The sequence below is a fragment of the Bos mutus genome, chromosome 4 (assembly GCF_027580195.1).
Source record: "Bos mutus isolate GX-2022 chromosome 4, NWIPB_WYAK_1.1, whole genome shotgun sequence".
Classification (NCBI taxonomy): Eukaryota; Metazoa; Chordata; class Mammalia; order Artiodactyla; family Bovidae; genus Bos; species Bos mutus.
Genome location: NC_091620.1, coordinates 25,005,029 through 25,024,840, shown reverse-complemented (window position 1 = coordinate 25,024,840; position 19,812 = coordinate 25,005,029). Strand labels below are relative to the sequence as shown.

At 52.2% G+C, this 19,812-nt stretch overlaps 2 protein-coding genes across 2 annotated transcripts in view; both read left to right on the top strand.

The window, feature by feature from the left end:
• Nucleotides 1-2,391, top strand: part of LOC102270897 (carboxypeptidase A5) — an 89,115-nt gene extending 86,724 nt beyond the window's left edge. The window contains exons 10-12 of the mRNA XM_005905282.3: nt 1,068-1,267; nt 1,526-1,610; nt 2,077-2,391. Of these exons, the coding sequence (XP_005905344.1) occupies nt 1,068-1,267; nt 1,526-1,610; nt 2,077-2,264 (473 nt within the window). The 3' untranslated portion in view covers nt 2,265-2,391. The remainder of the gene's footprint in view (nt 1-1,067; nt 1,268-1,525; nt 1,611-2,076) is intronic.
• A 10,207-nt stretch (nt 2,392-12,598) lies between these two features.
• Nucleotides 12,599-19,506, top strand: LOC102271372 (carboxypeptidase A1). The gene is made up of 10 exons (XM_005905283.3): nt 12,599-12,992; nt 13,436-13,517; nt 13,983-14,216; nt 14,462-14,563; nt 15,299-15,400; nt 15,597-15,707; nt 16,294-16,384; nt 16,894-17,093; nt 17,607-17,691; nt 19,282-19,506. Exons 1-10 carry the CDS (start codon nt 12,928-12,930, stop codon nt 19,467-19,469), a joined length of 1,260 nt encoding a protein of 419 aa, XP_005905345.1. The 5' UTR covers nt 12,599-12,927; the 3' UTR covers nt 19,470-19,506.
• The last annotated feature ends 306 nt before the right edge of the window (nt 19,507-19,812 follow it).

The following is a 19,812-nucleotide window of genomic DNA, read 5'->3' as shown; positions in this document are numbered from 1 at the left end:
AGGCTTCAGAAGTTGGGCAGCCCCTGGCTTCTGACCGGGCTTCTGTGCAGTCATTTCAGGGAGGAGAAGTGAGAGCAGGGCCTGGGATGCTCCTTTCATGTGTTCCTAACCCCCAAATCTTGACCAGCCCAGCCTAGCCCTCCACCAACTGGCCACTGGGGAAGAGAGGAAAACAAGAGAGGAAGAAAAGAGATGGGGAGCGAAGAATCTAGTAGGAGATGGGAACAAATTAAAGTAGAGGAACAGTTACTCTTTGCCCTCCTTCCAACTTAGGTCCCCATTCAGAAGAATTTTCAAGCGTTTTTTGCATCTGTGCTTCCCAAAGTAGTCTTAGGCAACTATGGTGATCTGTTCTCTCTTTCCCCAGCTCCAAGTCCATGCTGTCCTTGGGTTGGCACAGCTTGTGCAGACACTATATCTGAGCACTCAACTGACCCAAGCCTTCCCCATGGAAATGGAGGGTCGGGAGAGAAGGGTCAGCTCACAGGGGTCACTGCTCATAGGGGAAGCCAGGCTGGAGACTTAGTGGCGACTGCTGAGGCAGGCCTGACTTTCTAATGGAACCACAGTCAGGACTTAACCAGAAGACAAGCTAAGGGAGCACTCTGCAGGGCCACAGAGTTGCTGAGTTGTGGTGTGGCAACACTCCTCTGATGTATTAGACCAGGGTATGCAGCAGTAACAAGCATCCCTCCAAGTCTCAGCGGCCTAACACAGTAAAAACTTTTATTTTTCACGTACGTAAAGTCCACTGTGGGTAGGTAACCCTCCTTGACAGCTGTCTTCCATTGGTGACAGAGAGATCCGGGACACGTCTCCGTTTAGAGGGTTTTGTTGTTGTTGGTTTAACCACACAGAAGAGAGTATCAAGAGGTCATACTTGCTCTTAGCCTCAAACTAGAGGTGACCTATCATTACTGCTCACATTCTTGTTGGTCAAAAGTAGCCACATGACCTCAACCAAACTGCAAAGAAGGCTAGGATTAGAGAGGAATACAGAATATTTGTGAGAGTCTTTCCGACGCCTGGGAATTTGAACCCTGTGGGTGCCTTTATTCTACTTCCAGGAAACGGTTCTAACAACAACCCCTGCTCAGAGACTTACCATGGGCCCTCCCCTCAGTCAGAGCCAGAAGTGGCTGCCGTCGTGGACTTTATCATGTCCCATGGGAACGTCAAGGCTCTGATCTCCATCCACAGCTACTCTCAGATGCTCATGTACCCCTATGGCCACTCTCTGGAGCCTGTTTCAAACCAGGAGGAGTTGGTGAGATTGGCTGCTTAGGGCTTGGGGGAGGCATCCCACAGACTCTCAGCTGGCCCTTTGGTAGGGAGCAGGGTGGGGGTGAGAGGCTTGTTCTCACATGTGATCAAGTTCGCAGCTGGAGATGCTGTGCTTCCTTCCCGCAAGAGCCATCTACACATTCAGCTTCCAAGACTCCTAAGTCCCTGGTTCACAGCAGCTGGTGAGGGTGTGGGGGAGTGGGGACCCACTGCCTCTCACTCTCTGGATTGAATCTTGCAGTACCATCTTGCCAAGGATGCAGTGCAGGCCCTGTATGAGGTTCATGGGATCGAGTACATTTATGGCAGCATCAGTACCACCCTCTGTGAGTGAGCCGTCCCCTGGCTGCTGCTGCTGCAGGCGCCACATCCACCTGGGCTCAGGCAGGTGCAGGCTCTGCTGGCTGGCAGGCCTGGTTGGCCACAGGGCTGTGCCACAGATCCAGCGGGGCTGGGCCAGAGCTGATTTCCACATCTGAGTACGAGGGTGAATGGTGGTACCTAGACCCAGCACCCACTTCTCTGAAGCGTTAATTAGTGCACAGCTCCTGACGGCTGGCTCACTGCGATGCCCCATAGGCGTAAATATCCCAAGTCTGGTGGCCTCCAGGAGCTTTCATTTTGCTAGAGCAGAGCATGCACTGGGTGAGCAGGGTGTGGCCCGGGTTGAAGCCCGGGCCAGGAAGCTTGGTGTGGTCTGGGATGGGTGGGGGTTTGGTCTCCAAGGCACACTGTCTTTGCAGGAAGCCTCTGTGCCTTGTGACCACACCCTGTTCTTCCTTTTGTCCCCAGATGTGGCCAGCGGGATCACAGTTGACTGGGCCTATGACAGTGGCATCAAGTACTCCTTCAGCTTCGAGCTCCGGGACACGGGGCGCTACGGCTTCCTGCTGCCAGCCACGCAGATCATCCCCACGGCCCAGGAGACATGGATGGCCATTCGGACCATCATGGAGCACACACTGCATCATCCCTACTGACAGAACTGCTGAGGGGAGAGCCAGAGGAGTGGTTTTCTTTTCCGAGGCCTGGGCTCCTCCTGAAACCCAAGTTATGGATCCCTTCCCCATCCCTGCCCTGACTCCTTAGGAAATAAAAACAAATTTGAAGAGGCTTGGTAGCTTCTGGTGCTGGCTGACACCCCTTTGGGTTCAGGAAGGTACAGGGGCCTTGAAAATGCCTCTTGGCCTTCTAGGTACCCAGGAGAAAGGCAAGACTAGCAGGCATTCCCTTTTCTCCTCTTATAATGGTCTCGGGGCCCCAAACAGATAACACACTCCTTGGAGCTACTAATATCCACATCATCCCTTTGGCACTTAAATGTTAAGAGGACCCTGGAAGGGGCAGTGTTTGATCTGAAGGAGTGGATCTCCAGGGGCGGCGTTTCTGGCACCCTGAGTGAGAGGTGGGTACAGACAGGTGACCTCCTCTTCCTGCCACATTTCCCATCCTGGGTAGGGAGGAGTTGCCCATTTTGGAGTGACCTGTTCAGAGTCCCCCATTTCGTCACCTGGATAACAAAACTGAACAAGTCACTGGTTTGTGACCTACTCTTCCTGGGCACCCTCAGATGCTCCCTTGGTCTTGGGAGCAGAGTTTCAGCCAGTCAGAGCCAGTATAGCAAAGCGCTGTACATCCAGAGAGAGAGAGATCCTCTTGTTCCTCACCACAGTCGTCATGCACTAAGAAGTTAGTCCAGGCAAGGCCATTTACTAAGAAAGCACTTTATCTCAAGGAGAGACTCTAAGACACAGATGAGCTGCCTTCTACCATCCTCAGGCTGCTTTGTCCCTTTTGCGTTACCCCATCACTAGGGAGCAGGGATAGTGGGTCTGTTTGCCCTGCCTTCAGGGGCAAGCAGGTACCACCAAGAAGAGGAGGTCAACTAGAGAGCTGAGTGGGGTTGTGTAAGTCTGAGGCAGAAAGCAAGACCTTCATTTACAAGGGCCAGACTTTTGTTGTTGTTGCTAAAGGATTGTGGGTACCAGAGAATGGATACATGTATGTGTATGGCTGAGTCACTTTGCTGTGCCACTGAAACTTTCACAACTCCAATATAAAATAGAAAAAAAAAAAACAGAATTGTGGGTACCCATGAGTCAGCCCCTGCAGGACACAAAGAATGCAGGGTTTTACAGACAGGGAAGAAAAGGGGGTATGGTGGGAATAAGAGCAAGTTCTGCTTCCCACCCAACCTGTAGAAGAAGACAGAAGCTGGACCAGTTAGTGGAAAGAGAGCATCAGTGGTGATCAAAGCTCTAGGTACGGGCCATGTCCAATATGGCGCCTGAGCCAAAGATTAACAGTGGCTGATAGGGGGTCTGGACAGGTGGTTAGAGGCAGCCATATGGCTGGGTACACATCAGTAATGCAGCTGTTGAGAGCTCTGAGCAAAGAAATGAGAAGGTTGGCAAGTGAGAAGGCCTAAGGTAGAGGCAAGAAGGCTGAGCTGATGGGCCATGCAGCCAGTGGCCATGATGGCATGGTGGGCATGCCTGTGTCCAGGGCCAGCTATATCTAGATCATCTCCAGGAAAAAGGCCAGCGACAGAGGAGGAAAGAGTCCTGACTCGGGCTAGAGTTCCCCTAAAGAGACTTGAGTTTTTGTGTGTTTTTTTTTTTTTCAAAGCTGGAAGCGGCCTAGAATTTCCAAGCTGAATTTTTCTGCTATTAACAGAAACCCGAGGCTGTGGGCTAAGTTAATATAAGCTATAGATAAATAAAGCAAGTCATACTTTTGCACACTGGAGTCTGTGATTATAACTTTTATGCCCTTTGCACAAATATTTTTATTTCAGCCTTGAGGGGAGGATATTCCTGGTGTATAGACTCATTAATAAGCTCAGATAAGGAGAGCGTGATTTGGAGAGGTTTTAAAGGTCATCAAAGGCCACGCAGATGGAAAGTTGGAGATCTGAACTTGGGTTTGTCCAACTCCAAACCCACCGTGTCACCGTTTGTCTTAGTGTGGCCCAGGGCAGAGTCTGTAGGGAGTCATTTAACATAAAGGTGGCTAGATTCCACCCCCAGACTGAAACAGACTCTCTGGGGTGGGCCCCCAATTCACCTTTTTACCATCTTGCCCGGAAGATCTGAGGTTTCTTAAAGGCTGAGGACCTCTGATCCCTGCTCCCCTGACTCCCCTGACTTGAAGGAGCATGTTCAAGTCTCCCAGGGACTCCTGGGGCTTTGGGCCTCCTACTCTCTGCTGCTATTAGGGCCGAAGGTGGCTACAACACTGGGGAGCCAGTCACCCTTCTCCAGAATATTCCCAGGGGCTGCCTTGACCCTAGCCTAGTGCAGCGTAGTCTGCAGACCACAAGGATCAGCATCACCTGGGAGCTTGTTGGAACGGCAGGTTCTCCGGCCACCCCAGCCCTCCTGAATCAGGATCTCTGAGGAGGGGACCCAGGTGATGCTAAAGCCTAGTCAGAGAAGCACTGTCCTAGAGGCCGCAGATATGGACTCTGATGGGCTTCCCAGTAACCGTGAAAATAATCAACTGTCTTCTGGCACACACTACACACCAGGAATGTTTCCAGGGATTCAACCCATTGCCTCCTCACAGCTCCAAGAGGTAGGCTAGTACTGTCTTTCATTTTCCAGAAGAGGAAGCTCAGACTCAGACTGGACGTTGGCTTTTAAAAGGCACACAGCTACTGAGTGGCAGGCCTGGGACAGGCCTGCAGGTCACCCTAGTCATGCTCGAAGCTCTTCAGGACCAGGGCCAGGAACTCATTCTCACAGCCACGTTGGCAAGATCTCTGTGCAGCCAACAGGCCCTCTGAAGTTGAAGCTGAAACGGCTTTCCAGAGGGTGGTCTTCTTAAAAGGTAACTTTCCCCTTAAAAATCCTTCAGTGACTTAAAACCCACCCAAGGTATTGCTTGGCTGGCCCTGCGAGGTGGCCAGCCATGTCTCACCTTTGTTTTAATGCCTTATTCATCAGCCCAGCCTCTCCAGTTTTCTCTCTGTTCCTTCAGCTCCTTCCCAACTAGAGGCCTTGCACGTGTTGCTCCTCCTCATCTGCAATATTGTGTCCTCTTCGTCTTCCTTCATGTGTCCCGCTCCTTAAGATTTCCCCTTCAGTATAATTTCCTCACTAGTCCTTCTCAGACCACCCACTAGAAGTAGGTCTATCATTTCCTTTTCTCAAACCTTATTTATTTCTTTGGGTAAACTCCGGGAGTTGGTGATGGACAGGGAGGCCTGGCGTGCTGCAGTCCATGGGGTTGCAAAGAGTCAGACACGACTGAGTGACTAAACTGAACTGATTAATTTCTTTGACAGCAGTGATACTAATTGACTTCTTTATCTGTGGTTCTGTCTACTGCTATTTGAGAGCCTATGAGGGTACTGACCCTGTCTGGGTTATTCCCTCTCGCTCGGCTCCTGTCAGGCACACAGTAGGTACTCATTATTGAAGGGGTGTTTCTTCTCCTCCGCCTAGTGTGGGTTTAGCATAGGTGACAGAAACCCATCTTGCTGCTGCTGCTGCTGCTAAGTCGCTTCAGTTGTGTTCAACTCTGTGCGACCCCATAGACGGCAGCCCACCAGGCTCCCCTGTCCCTGGGATTCTCCAGGCAAGAATACTGGAGTGGGTTGCCATTGCCTTCTCTAATGCATACATGCATGCTAAGTCGCTTCAGTCGTGTCTGACTCTATGCGACCCCGTGGACAGCAGCCCACCAAGCTCTTCTGTCCACGAAATTCTCTAGGCAAGAGTACTGGAGTGGGTTGCCATTTCCTTCTCCAAACCCATCTTACTGTGGCTTAACCAGATGAAGGTTTTGTTTCTCTTAACAAGTCATCTGAGGTGGGCAGTCCAGGGCTAGTTCAGTGTGTCCATGATGCGTTGGGGACCCTGACCCCTCTGGCCTGTTCTGTTTTGCCACTCTGCGATCCTCTTGACCGCTAGTCTGTCGCCATCATATGACTGAATTCCAGACAGGAAGGGTAAGGGGCTGAGATGACTGTCCATGAACTTAAATGTACGTCTTATTGGCTGGGACAGTCAGGTGGCCAGGCCCACCTGCAAGAGAGGCTGGAAAGTTGCTTCCTAGCTGGTCACATTGCTGACCCTCCCCCCAGACTTGGAGCTCTGCTGGCAAGGAGGAAGGGGAGTATGGATATTGGAAAGGCAGCCGGCAGACTCTGCTGCAGCTTCTCTGAGAGGGCAGAGGATTTTCAGGGACCTCTGAATCCATTTCTTTGCTCTAGCTCATCAAGTGACTGACTGAATCATAAAGCCATAGAACTTTCCAGCTTAAGGAGTCCTTTGAAAGTTTCTAATCCAACACTTTGCTGTTATAAAGACTGGAGGCCTTTGGATCATCCGACTTATGCAAGGCCCCACATAACCCTAATGGCTGAGAGAAGCCAGGGACCGTCCCCCGGGACTGAGGGGTCTCTTCTAGCAAGCCCAGGGTGTGATGGCGGCGGGGCCTGGGGTGCGGTTTAGGTTTATCAAGTAAAAGCTCAAGACTTAGACATGCAAGTTTGGGAGCTATTACAGAATAATCTCTTTTTCATAAAGCTTGAACTGCCCCCCACCCCCCGCCGCCCCATTTCTTAGGTATATAATACTAAACAAGACTTTTTCCCCCCTGCATTCTGCTTGTTTTTTTTCTCCCAACAGACTGTCCTTTTTTGGTATGTTTTTCATCCTTTTCACCAGAAAAATTTATGAGCATTTATTTGAAAGAAAAAAAACATTGGAAAAACTGAAGGGAGAAAGAGCGATTATACATATGGAGAGCTATAAAGAACCACAGTGAATGTGCTGTGGTTATTGCTTTCTTAGAAAAACAAACTAGGCAGGCAGTTTGGAATGTGAAAGAGTCCTGTGTGAGGGCAGCGCGGGCGGCAGGGGCCGAGGGTGATGGGCTAATGGCTGGGGTCCTGGGAGTCCAGCGAGGTGCTGTCCACTTCCCCCTCCTCCTCCCTCTCACCTCTGCATGGCCCCGACAGGGTCAGAGAGAAAATGACTTTACTGAAAGATAAAGTAAAAATTTTAAAAGCTTCCCTAGAAAAATAAGAAGGCCCAGGCAGCCACACAGTACAAACTGAGGGAGAACCCAGCTGACGTGGGACCTGTCAGCGCTTGACGAACGAGGCCATGTTCCTCTTGCTGGTGGGGTGTGTGTCCTGAATAACAGCTCCAGCCTGTTTGCCTTTGGAGGGTCCATCCTCCAGGATGCAGGGCCATCCTTGGGAATGATGACAGGGTTGCAAATCTATTCGTTTGTCCATTGCTAACCTCTCCCCGGGGTCTGCACTCGGCCTCTTGCTCTGTCCTAACTAACTAGCTTCACCAAGTTCTGTGATTCTCCATCTGCACCTCACCTCCTTACCCATCAGCCCACCTCCCTGAATTCCCCCAAACAGAGTCAAAACCAGGGGTAACGTCTCACGAAATTTTCCTTGGGAACACAGAAGGGAAATGCAATGTAGAAAATAAAACACCTAAATTGGATGCTGGAGATTGCTGCCACTGGAATTCAGAGGTGGTTTCCTCTGCCTGTTCCTATTTTGCTGGGGCAGCCCATCCTGCCCGCTAAGGATAGGAATGCACCCCCAAGTGCTCCCCAGCTCCTCTTTCAGGCTGGGTCAGGAACATTTTTCCTTGTGCACTTGGGGCACCCCCGCTCAATGTTGCTCTCTTCTGCATCTCTGTTCTGAGATTTGGGCTCTGATTTTGACTTTTTTTTTTCTTCTGATTTTTCCTAAAGACCCACTGGAGTGCTTCTTTCTGCAGGTGACTCTTCTTCCAAAGAAAATTTCTGCCTCCATTCTAAGGATGAACACTGCTAGCTATGTTAAAGTGATAGCTCCATAACGTGAAAGCAAACAAATAGTCTCTACTGGGCACTCAGTTATGAAAGTAGAATTCAAGGAGGGCTGCTGATGGACCTTTTTCTCCTTGTCTTCCGTGCCTCCCACCAAGACCGCCCTCCCTAATACAACCTTAGCAGGACGTGGTCCCTCTCAACCTACACTGCCCTGGGAGCACTTACCCACTGAGAACTCCAGGGCCCCTCTGTCTCTATTCTGACCTTGCCACAAACCTGGCAGACCTCTCTCCACTCTGCCCAGGGCAAAAATATAAATGTCCTAGAATCATAAAGGGTCACAGCTGTAAGGGACTGTGGAGATCATTTTGACCAACTCCCTCATTTTGTAGATGAAGAAACTGAGGTCCAGGGATGTGCAGGCACCTGCCCTAAATCATATGCTGGTTTGTGGCAATCACTGTACAAAGCATTGCTGTCCCATTTTTCTCTCTTCTGAAGTTAGACAGTGTCTGTATTAGGTGGGTTCTTTTTTAAAACCAAAATTTATTGGAGTATAGTTGATTTACAATGTTGTGTTAGTTTCGGGTACACAGAAAAGTGAATCTATATATATATATCTCTCTCTCTCCACTCTTGTTAGATTCTTCCCAGTATAGACCATTGCAGAGTATTGGGCAAGGTTCCCTGTGCTTACAGTGGGTTTTTATTAGTTATCTATTTTATAGCTAGATACATTTTTCAATCACGTGTGACAGAAAACCAACCTGAAAAAGCTTGTGGGAAAGAAGTAGAATTTGTTGGCTCATCCCTAAAGCTGGGGTGGGGGCAGGGTGGCTCTGTCCACCTGAGTCACGTGACCTCAGAGTTGGGAAGGGTGGACCTTCGGGGAAAATGAAGGTGCTGTTATCAGCAGGAGGAGGATACTGGGTGGGCAAATAAGAGATGTCCTTTACAGTCCACCACTTGGCTGCCCCAGATTCCCATAGATGTCTCTTCCCATGCACACTGTGTTAGCACGTACAGCCTTAAACACACCTGCCAAAGGGAGACAGCTGCTGTCTCATGCATTTACTGCACCTAGCCACTCTGACTGCACCCATTGTCTTCTCTTCCAAGATCTCCCTTGTCACTGGCCCCCTTTGATCTCTAAAGTGGACATGGGGGACTGTGTCTCCTTATGCTGCTTTAGCAACCCATTTTCTAGGTTTTGCTGTGGGGATCTCTAAGCATTGTCTTAGAGCTCCTATTGACCATGCTTGGGTGTTTTCTGGCAACAGGGCTGCCATGGATGTTTGTCCAGCTTGTGCACTGCAGAAAGGTATTCTGCTTAGGACAAGGAATGATGTCTGTCCAGAGCGGGAGGGCTGTCTTTCTCCATTTCCCATAAAGACTCTCCTGGGCTAAAATTTATTGTCTTCTGACAATACAGGTACTTTAAAAATACCTGTATGCTTACCTTAGTCAGTGCATCAGTTAGAATGCTTTTTACAGGAACAACAGAAATCCCAATTAATAAAAACAAAATGTATATTCTTTCATATTATACAGTCCAAAGGTGGGGCAACAGACTGGACAATGTCCAGAGAAAGGTATCTCCTTCTCAAGAATGGGGAAATGTTTTCTAGAAGTTTCCTTGCTGGTTTCCCCTCATATCTCATTGACGAAACTGGGTCACATGCCTACCTCTAACCAATCACTTGCAAAATAGAATGAGATTCTTTGAAGACTGTCTTAGACCAATCTTAGAATTTGGGCTTCCTTTGTGGCTCAGCTGGTAAAGAATCTGCCTGCAATGTGGGAGACCTGGGTTCGATTCCTGGATTGGGATGATTCCCTGGAGAAGGCAAAGGCTGCCCACTCCAGTATTCTGGCCTGGAGAATTTGCAGAGTCAGACACGACTGAATGACTTTCATTTCACTTTCAATCTTAGACCTTATTCCTAAGCTGGGAATGGGGTGATTTGCTGAGGGGTGGCACCCACATACACTCTGGGTTTGCTCAGCCAGCTCAGCAGCAGGAAGGAGGAACACTGAGTGCACTGAATGCCGGTCGATGTGGTGACAGCAGGGCCGTCTGTTTGCACTCGGGCACTTGCCCAGTGGCTTGTCCTTGAGTCTAGATGCCAGCCTGTTTTCTTTCTCATGTGACCAGGTCTTGGTGCTCTGCCTGTTCCCCCAGCTTTCAGCCCAATGGCCCTCATCTTTGCCCTCACTCTGGACTGATGTGAAACGTGCCCGTGGGTAGAAAGGCAGAGCTGTGGCTCTCTGCCCCGGGTTCCAGTCCAGCAAATTGGTCTTTACCAAAAGGCAATGTTCAGCATTTGGAGGGACCCCAGAAATTAGGCTTAACCTCTATCTGAGACCCACATTCCTCTGCCACTGTGCTCTCAGCTTGCTGCTCAGTGCTGACCCTAATTTCGGCTTGTGGCACCCTCCCTTACTGCTCCCCCCTTTCCAACGGGCTTGTCTTTTCTGAAGGGAATTCACAAAAGACCAAGAATTAGCCAGCACCCCCTTCAACATGGGTAGTGTGCATGAAACATTAAAAACTATAGGGCAGCTTTTGACTTAAAAAGAGAAATATTGTTTTCATAATGCAAACTAAAGAAAGGCTCTACAAAACCTTTCCTGGGGCGGGGGTGGGGGGGTGGGGGTCCGATTAGAACATCTTGAGAGCCCTGTAGGATACTTAGGAGATGAGGGGGACTATGAGGGATGGGTGAGACATGGTTCCTGGTATCAGGAAGTGTATAGTCTCACTGGGGAGACAGAAATAACACTTTAGGAATGATTAAGGAGAAATAAATGTGTGTTTGTGTTCAAGCACCAAACAGTGTGATAAACATCACTTCCCTGCCCTACCTGGCAAAATCCAGTCATCAAGACCCAGGTCAGATTTCACTTTCTTGGTAAAGTCTTTGCTGGACACTCTTGGCTGGGTCCACAGTTCTGAGTCCACAGCCCTCCTGGTGCCTTTCACACCACATTATGGAAAATGCGATGCTCAGGTCTCCTATAGCAAGGAGAGCGGCCCAAGGAGTGTCTTGCATATTTCATCCTATCTTGATGACAACTTCTTGGAGACCTATTGGAGAACCAACACGTTGGCTGGTTGTTTCTGTCTTTCCCACTAGATCTCTGTCAGCATCCTAACAAGTCATTGGGGAGCCTAGTGGCCCGATGGTCCCATCGCTGTGGTGTGATGAGGCCCACGTGTCCCCTGGGCTGTTCTCAGCTGGTGACTGAGCACAGCACAGCTCTAGTACCAGCGTTCCTGTTGGAGACAGGATTCCCTGAGCTGCCGTGTTGGCTCCAAGGTTCCGCGTCGGCCTGGCTGAAATGTCCTCAGAACTGTGCTGCTGCCTGAATTCCTCCCACCCAATCTGCCTTCTGCTCCTCTCCCAGATGTCAGTTCTGCAGCGAGTGAAGGCTCTTCTCCCCCTCCCCTTTATCTCTCATGGGTATGTCTCCCCATGAATGTCATGCGTGTTTAATTCTGTCTCGGTGACTGAAAGCATCTTGGAAAACTTGAGAGAATACAAGCAAGTTGGTTACTTCTGTGTGCCCCATCAGACCAAGTTCCATGAGATCAGGGGCCCATCTATCTTGGGCATCATATCAGGGTGGAGCGGAGGACCAGGCCCAGAAGGATGAATGAGCAAAGAGATGAGCATTCATTCAGAGATGGGACAGAGAGGTGGGAGAGAAGCCAGAGGAAGCTTCAGGGAGGAGGTAAGATTTCCCTGGGGTGTGGAGGCCAGGCAAGGCTGCCAGAGTATAGAAAGGAACAGTTTTCATGGAGGCTCAACATCTGTTGAGGATGAATTCAGTGCTTTATCACCTTCCCGGAGCTATGTTCGGGAGAGTTGTCGGTAAACACAATGGGTCCCTCTGCCTTGGCCTAGGAAATTTGGCCAGGTAGGGGGTGGGCTGGAGAGGCAGAAGGAACAGATGGAAACCAGAAAGGGCCGCCTTGGCTGTTTCATCAGTGCCCGAGCCTGAGGCCCTGACGCAGACCAGGGCCCCCAGATGCCGCGAGGGAACCGCTTGACCCCTGCGGATTAGGGTGGATTTGTGTTAGATGTCTCTTCAGTGAGGTCAGCATCCTGTATGCTGTGCAGTCCCCACAGGGGTCTGGCCCTGGTTCCCACCATCACACTTTCTGCTCAGAGGACATCTGATTACAGCTCCCACCGAGGGCAACCCTTGATTCCCAAAGCCCTGGAGCAGCAGGGAGGGAGGGGAGCTTCTGCTCCTGTGTTGTGGCCTGATTCCCACAAGGCCGCCGAGACTGGTGGGAGTGGGGCTGGGAAGTTTCCTTCCCAGGGCTGTGCCCTTACAGGTCAGGCGACCCTAGACAAAACCAGGGTGGTTGAGGAGCCAGCAAGTCTGGCTCCCAGCTTGCTCTCTTGTGGGAACAAAAGAGCTGGCGTTCGGGAACGTGGGAGAAGGGGACACCCCACACAAGGCCCCAGCTGGTGTGGCCAGGCTACAGGGTCCCGGCTTCTTCTCCATTGCCGGGTCAGTAACAGGACTGGAGGATCTGTGGGCAAGCAGGCTTCCAGCTGGGAGGCCTCAAGCCCTAGCTGACCCTCAGGCCCAGGCTGGGCCCTCATGGCCAGAGGTTGAGGCCTGGCTTATCTCTCCAGCTGCCCTGTTCCCTGCCACTTTATCATGGAGGGTGGGCCGGTGTCAGAGCCCGGAACTCCCCTCCCCGCTGCCCGTGGGAGAGGGCCCAGGTGTGAGTAGAAGGACTACGCTTGGGCTTAGCTGGGAGACCTCTGTCCTGGGAGAGTTTAAAAGGCCCCAGGACCTTCTCCGCATCAGCTGACCTTCCCAACTGACTGCAGCATGCAGGGGCTGCTGATTTTGAGTGTGCTGCTGGGGGCTGCCCTTGGCAAAGAGGACTTTGTGGGGTAGGAGCATGGAGAGGAGGGGGTGCTCAGAGGAGAGATGGGGGAGCATTCATCCGCCAGCCAGCGCCTGGGGGAGATACATGGGAAGATGGCCAGAGGGTAGCAAATTAGCACATCCCAGAAGGCAGGCTGACGGGGGACCAGGGCTGAGAAAGGGTCCAGTCTCTCAGGACAGCCTCGTGAGCCCTGGAGAATCTGAGCCCTGAAGAGGAATTTTCAAAAGAGGAGGCAGGAGGAGGCCTGGCGGTCTTTGGAGAGAGAAAGAGTCTAAGCTGGGGCGGTGACAGCAGCAGTGTCTAGAAGGTTCCAGGGAGCCTAGGCCTCCCATTGCTGGGATCCCCTGTGCTTCCCCTGCTTGGCCCAGCCCCCCTGCTCCCGCCTGGGGAGCGTGCATGGCCGTAGGAGCTGCTCAGGCCCTCAGCCTCCCCTCCCGCTCTGCCCAGCCACCAGGTGCTCCGAATCACTGCCGCCGATGAGGCCGAGGTGCAGACGGTGAAGGAGCTGGAGGACCTGGAGCACCTGCAGGTCAGAGGACGTGGGAGCAGCCCTGAGGCCCCAGGGTACCTCTGAGAGCAGACGGGCTTGCCCCAGACCTCCACCCACCTGGGGCCACCTGGGACCTGGGCTCTTTCTCCCCAGCCACCCAGGAATGAGCCATGGGACCAATGATCCCTGTTAGGATGTGATTTAAACCTCCCAATTCTGGAATCTTGCTGCCTTTGCGCATCTGAACAAAAGGGCCTCCCCCACCCTCCTCCGTCCCAACTTCTAGTTCTTGTCTCTCCCTTGTTGCCTCCAAGCCCCTCCACTCTGCTTCCTGGGCCATTCACCTGACCAGACGACTTTGTGCCATGCCCAGGGGTTCCCTTCATCCTCTTCCCCTCATATTCATGCCCTATCCTCAGTTATATGGGAAATTGTGGCGCCAACGCTCCCTCCCATGGGTGTCCTTCCCCAGCCTGCAGTGACAGTGGCTTTTGTCTTCCCCAGTTGGACTTCTGGAGGGGCCCTGGCCAGCCAGGCTCCCCCATCGACGTCCGAGTGCCCTTCCCCAGCCTCCAGGCTGTTAAAGTCTTCCTGGAAGCCCATGGCATCAGATACAGGATCATGATCGAGGACGTGCAATCCCTGCTAGACGAGGAGCAGGAGCAGATGTTCGCCTCCCAGAGCCGGGCCCGCAGCACCAACACATTTAACTACGCCACCTACCACACCCTGGATGAGGTAAGGGACCCCGGGAGGGCACTGCTCCCCACAAGCACCAAGCTCTTGGTCAGACTGGCAGATCACATCAGGGCCAGCCTGGATGTGTGTGGCCTCTGCCCTGTCTCCACGCTGCCTGGAGGCTCTGGGTTGCAGCTGCTCCACATTCAGGGCTCACAGCAGGCTCGCTCAGGGAGCTGCTAAGCGAGGCATCCAGGCTCCCTTCGGAAGCCATGAAGGCAGCCTTCCCTCCTCTGCCCCTTCAGATCTATGACTTCATGGACCTGCTGGTGGCCGAGCACCCACAGCTTGTCAGCAAACTCCAGATTGGCAGCAGCTATGAAGGCCGTCCCATCTACGTGCTGAAGGTAATGGGTGCATGCCAGTGCATGTATGTGGGCACTTCCTCAAGAATGGATGCCCGCATCTGTGCATAAGCCCAGGGTGACAGAAAACACAGTTATACAGACTCCGTGTGTAGCACAGGTGTACACACACCTGTACACACAATTTAAACTTTTAGGTGACTCCCCTGTTCCCAGTAAGGTGGCACATTGTGCAAAGTATCCCAGAGTTGGGTAGTCCAAATAAAATGTTTTGCTCGTGACCTTCGACAGAGCTATGTGTGGGCCTGGGAACATGGTGGGGCCCGGGAGTCTGGCCAAGTCATGTTTGCCCCACGCTACCCACTCCAGTATTCTTGGGCTTCCTTGGTGGCTCAGACGGTAAAGAATCTCCCTGCGATGCGGGAGACCTGGGTTTGATCCCTGGATCGGGAAGATCCTCTGGAAAAGGAAATGGTTACCCACTCCAGTATACTGGCCTGGAGAATTCCATGGACCGAGGAGCCTGGCAAGCTACAGTCCATGGGGTCGCAAAGAGTTGGACACAACTGAGCAGCTTTCACTTTCACTTGAGCTGAGGGCAGGAAGCTAGGCTCTGCAGGATCCCTGTCCAGACCCACCTCCGTCTCCCACCTGAGTGATGGCCCCTCAGATGGAGCTTCAACCTGGGGTACAGAGACCAGACAGCCTAGGGTGCACTCCCTTTCTGGGGGGCGAGATGGGGCCCCAGCTGAACTATTTCCTGTTCTTCTCATCCAGTTCAGCACTGGGGGAAGCAACCGTCCAGCCATCTGGATCGACTTAGGCATCCATTCCAGGGAGTGGATCACCCAGGCCACTGGGGTCTGGTTTGCAAAGAAGGTGAGCCTGGGGAGGTGAGGGTGCTCTCAGCTGGTGGTGCATTGGTATCCACGGCCCACAGGAGCCCTGGCCCCTGCCTCCCATCTGGAAGCAGAGGGAGGCTAAGGGCAGGCATCCATTGGTCCAGTGCAGCAGATGCATGGCCTGGCCTGCTCTGCCCCTCTGCTCCCTAACACCGCCCTCCCCCTGATCCCAGTTCACAGAAGACTATGGCCAGGACCCGAGTTTCACCGCCATTCTTGACAGCATGGACATATTCTTGGAGATTGTCACCAACCCTGATGGTTTTGCCTTCACCCACAGCCAGGTATAGCCCTTCTCCTGTTCTTGGGGGAAGCGGGGCAAGCCTCTGTCCTCTGAGCCCCACAAGCTACTCTCCTCTAATCTCAGCCCCTAGAAGTTGAGGGAAGGACAAACAGACCTTTTCTCCTTGACTAGGGGTTCTTGACCTTGGCATTCTTGACAGTTTGGGCAGATAATTCTTGGTGTGTCGGGAGCTGTCCTGCGTAAACAGCATTCTGACCTCCTCAAGCCCCCAGATGAGACAACTGAAAACATCTCCAGCTTGTGGGGGACAGAACTGTCCCCAGTGGAGACATACTCCCCAGAAATTATTTCCTGCTTCTATTTTATTTCTATGGGACAACTTGCGACCAATCAGCTATGTATGGGGTTGGGGGAATGCCACATGCCTTCTTCACTTTCCACCAGTAGAACCCTCTGCCAAGTGCCACCTATCATCTCCTCCATTTTCCTTCAGCCAAGAGCCTCCTTTGCAGATCTTCCTCCCTGAAAACCAGTTGTAAATGGTTTCTGATCCCCTACTGTGTCCACACCCAAGCTCTGTGTTGATTGTGACCCCTATGGGGTGGCTAACCATTTTCCTCTCTCAGAATCGATTGTGGCGCAAGACTCGATCTGTCACGTCGAGCTCCCTCTGTGTTGGGGTGGACGCCAACCGGAACTGGGATGCCGGCTTTGGGAGTAAGGCCCAGTGTGGTTTGGGGAGCAGGGACGGGACCCCCAGAATGGTTTTTTACCATCCTTTGTCATGTTGCTCCACCCTGCTCCTGCCCCTGCCATGGGGGCACGTGGGGAATGCCGGGCCCTCCTCCAAGGTACTCAGTGAGGAAGGTGGCCTCTGAGACCTACTTGCCAGTAAAAGGAAAGTCCTCCCAATGGATCTGAGGTCTGAAACCCATCCAGGGGTTTTCTAGTCTAACTTCAGCCCCTTCCGTCCATGGTCACTGCACTGCAGGGAGCAGTCTCACATGAGGACCCTTCTTACCTCTCTGGGTGTGTTCATCAGCTCTGTCCAAGTTTGGCTGGGGAGGGAGGCCCAGGACCCCCAGGTTATAAAAGGCCTCTGCCCTTTCCTTATCCAGGGTGGGGGTTAGGCCTCGTACATCTCACCTCGTGCAAAGACCAGAAGCCCCTGGAAACCAACTACTCAGGTATAAAGAATGCCAGCTCTCCTCTCTCCCCTCCCACAGAGGCAGGAGCCAGCAGCAGCCCCTGCTCGGAGACTTATCATGGCAAGTATGCCAATTCTGAAGTGGAGGTCAAGTCCATCGTGGACTTTGTGAAAGACCATGGGAACTTCAAGGCCTTCCTCTCCATCCACAGCTACTCCCAGCTCCTCCTCTATCCCTATGGCTACACAACACAATCAATCCCTGACAAGACTGAGCTGGTATGTACCTGAGGTCTGCTTGCCCTCGCATCCCAAAGGCAGCTTTGGGCGGGCCCATCAAACCTGCTGAAGGCACGAGGGCCTACGCTGTGCCTGGCACCCCTTTCTCCCATGGACCCCTGATGGCTTGGGAAGACCAGCAAGGCTGATTAGACTCTCCGCCTGGGAAGCTGAGGCACAGAGTGCTTCAGTCACTCTTGTCACATGACAGAGCAAAGGGCAGGGCTGGACTTTGAGCTAGGACCACAAGTTCACACTTGGAGCTGCAGAATGACCAAAGGGCAGTGACGTACCAGCCAGACAGCCCATAAGCTCAGAATCATAGGGCTTCTGAGTTCCTGAGACTGACCCTGCAAGGCCCAGTGGGCTCCATGCTGTCTGCTGGGGGTGGGCTTCTGCAGGGCGTGTGCTCCTGGGTCACCCTGCCAGCCCCCAGGATACCCTGGCACTGTGGTTATGGGGGATCTGGGGTTGCTGGCCGTGACAAGTCATCTTGCTTGGCGTTTTCTCCAGAATCAGGTGGCTAAGTCCGCTGTTGAGGCCCTGAAGTCTCTGTATGGGACCAGCTACAAGTATGGCAGCATCATCACAACAATTTGTAAGTGTGCACGGTCTCGTGGGTGGTCCTGGGAGGAAGCTCAGTTGACTTTTCCTGCCCACGGGAGTGTCTCTCCCGGAGGAAGTAGCCAGGGGTGCCCCAATGTGGGGAGCATGGACAAGGAGAATGGCCCCGGCTGACTGTTGGCTTGGTGGGCAGCGGGCCCTTTCCTGACGTGAACTCTGCTTTCCTTGATACCTTCAGACGAACACTTCAGTTCCTCTGAGAACTCTTGTCCCCTTATCTTGGGGTTAAATCCAGCTTCATACATGGAGCAGGTAGAGAGTTCTGCTGGCTTTGTAGATCCCCCAAGAAATTCAACTTAAAAAATACTTCTCCTCCAATGCCCATCTATTACAGAATATATTTTATCTTTGCTCAGCTTACTTATCCATGCAATGTATCAAATAGAATTAAGTCAACAAATGTTTATTGGATACCTATGATACACTAGGGCTTGTTTTGTGTGCTTGAGATACAGTTGGGAATAAAATAAGCAGACTTCTATTCTAGTCAGGGACAGACAATTTATTCTAGACAATAAACATGAATAAGGAAATGATATTGTGTGTTAAGTGATCAATGCTAGGAGAAAAAGAACTCCCAGGACAGGGTGAGGGGACTCAAGTAATGGGGGTAGAAGTGGGACGGAAGCAGGAGCCTCAGTGAGAGCAAAATTTGGGCAAGTGTTGAAGGAAATGAGGGATGGAGCCAAGAGGCTATTTGAGGAAGAGATTCTAGGCAGAGAAATCTTCTAGAACAAAGTCCCTACCACGTGCTCTGGGGTGGTGTGCTTTGGGAACAGCAGGAAGAGCAGAGACTCACTGGCTGCAGCAGAGACGGGTCGGGGGTGGAGGAGGTTCCGTAGGGCCCTGGGGGGATACAGCAAATTTGGGGTTCACTCTTCAGGGAAGAGTCCTGAAGAAGCAGGGCACAGGGACACACGTCTGACTTCCTGCCCCAATTGCCCAGTTTTGGGGGGCAAGTGGGGTCACCATCTCACCTCTGGCTGGCCTTGTTTTTGGACTGTTTAGAGTTTGTTTGGAGACTGTTTCAACCCTGAATGAAAAGGTTTTTGCTTTGTTCAGAGTGTTGTGGGGTTCAATTCTGACCTGGAGCCACCTCCTCCTCCCCAGCCCAGTTCCTCAGGAGCTTTGTTTATCTACTGCAGAGCTGTCTGCCAAAGACAGCCGAGGGCTTCTGCTATGACTCTGGCCCTTTGCACTTTCCCCCTGCAGAGCAGGACCCTGGGGGACAATCCTGGTTACCCAAGTGGGCAACTCTGGAATATGTGGGGGCTTGACCCAAGCTACTATTAGATGGAGGCGGCTTTCAAAATCATGGGAGCTTCCTTGCACACCCTAGTGAGAGGAGAACCATTGCTGGTCTGCCTCTCTGGGCCTCTTGGACTGCAGTCTTTCAGGGGAGCTTCTTGGGAGGAAGCCAGGCTGCTTGGTCAAGAGCCGGAAGGTAGCAGAGGCTGACTCCAGTCGACACTGCATGAGGCTCTCGGCTTGGGACTGTTAGCTTGGCCCATGCAAATATTTTCAAGTGAGTGACCTTGTTCTGCCGGTTCTGCTCCTGCCGCAGACCAAGCCAGTGGAGGCAGCATTGACTGGTCCTACAACCAAGGCATCAAGTACTCCTTCACCTTTGAACTCCGGGACACGGGGCGCTATGGCTTCCTGCTGCCAGCCTCCCAGATCATCCCCACAGCCCAGGAGACGTGGCTGGGGGTTCTGACCATCATGGAGCACACGTTGAATAATCTTTACTGACCCAGCCCTCCAGCACTCTTTTCCTCCTCCTCTTCAGCCCTACCCAGGCAACCAAATAAAGTCTGAGAGTACATGGAACAGAATGGACTCTCGTGTGGGGATGCATGTGGCATGTCTGTCTTTTCAAGCTGGGGCAGAAGTAATTTAGTTCCTGCAGATCTCAGTGGAAATGTGTGGGTGGTTGGACTAGATGACCCTTAAACTTCCCTGCATTCCAAGGTCCTGTGAAGTTGTATCCAAGTGGCATCTGTTTTAATGAGACCACCCTGAGCTCAGCTCGTCAGTGGGGTGATTTGTTCATACCTTAGGAGCAAGCAGCAGCCACAGCTGCTAACCAAATGCC

Bases quoted from the DNA above. Each gene is read 5' to 3' on its own strand.
- LOC102271372 (XM_005905283.3), top strand. From the start codon at position 12,928: ATGCAGGGGCTGCTGATTTTGAGTGTGCTGCTGGGGGCTGCCCTTGGC. The intron at 14,217-14,461 runs GTAAGGGACCCC...CTGCCCCTTCAG, and splicing joins CCTACCACACCCTGGATGAG to ATCTATGACTTCATGGACCT. The intron at 16,385-16,893 runs GTAAGGCCCAGT...CCCCTCCCACAG, and splicing joins CTGGGATGCCGGCTTTGGGA to AGGCAGGAGCCAGCAGCAGC.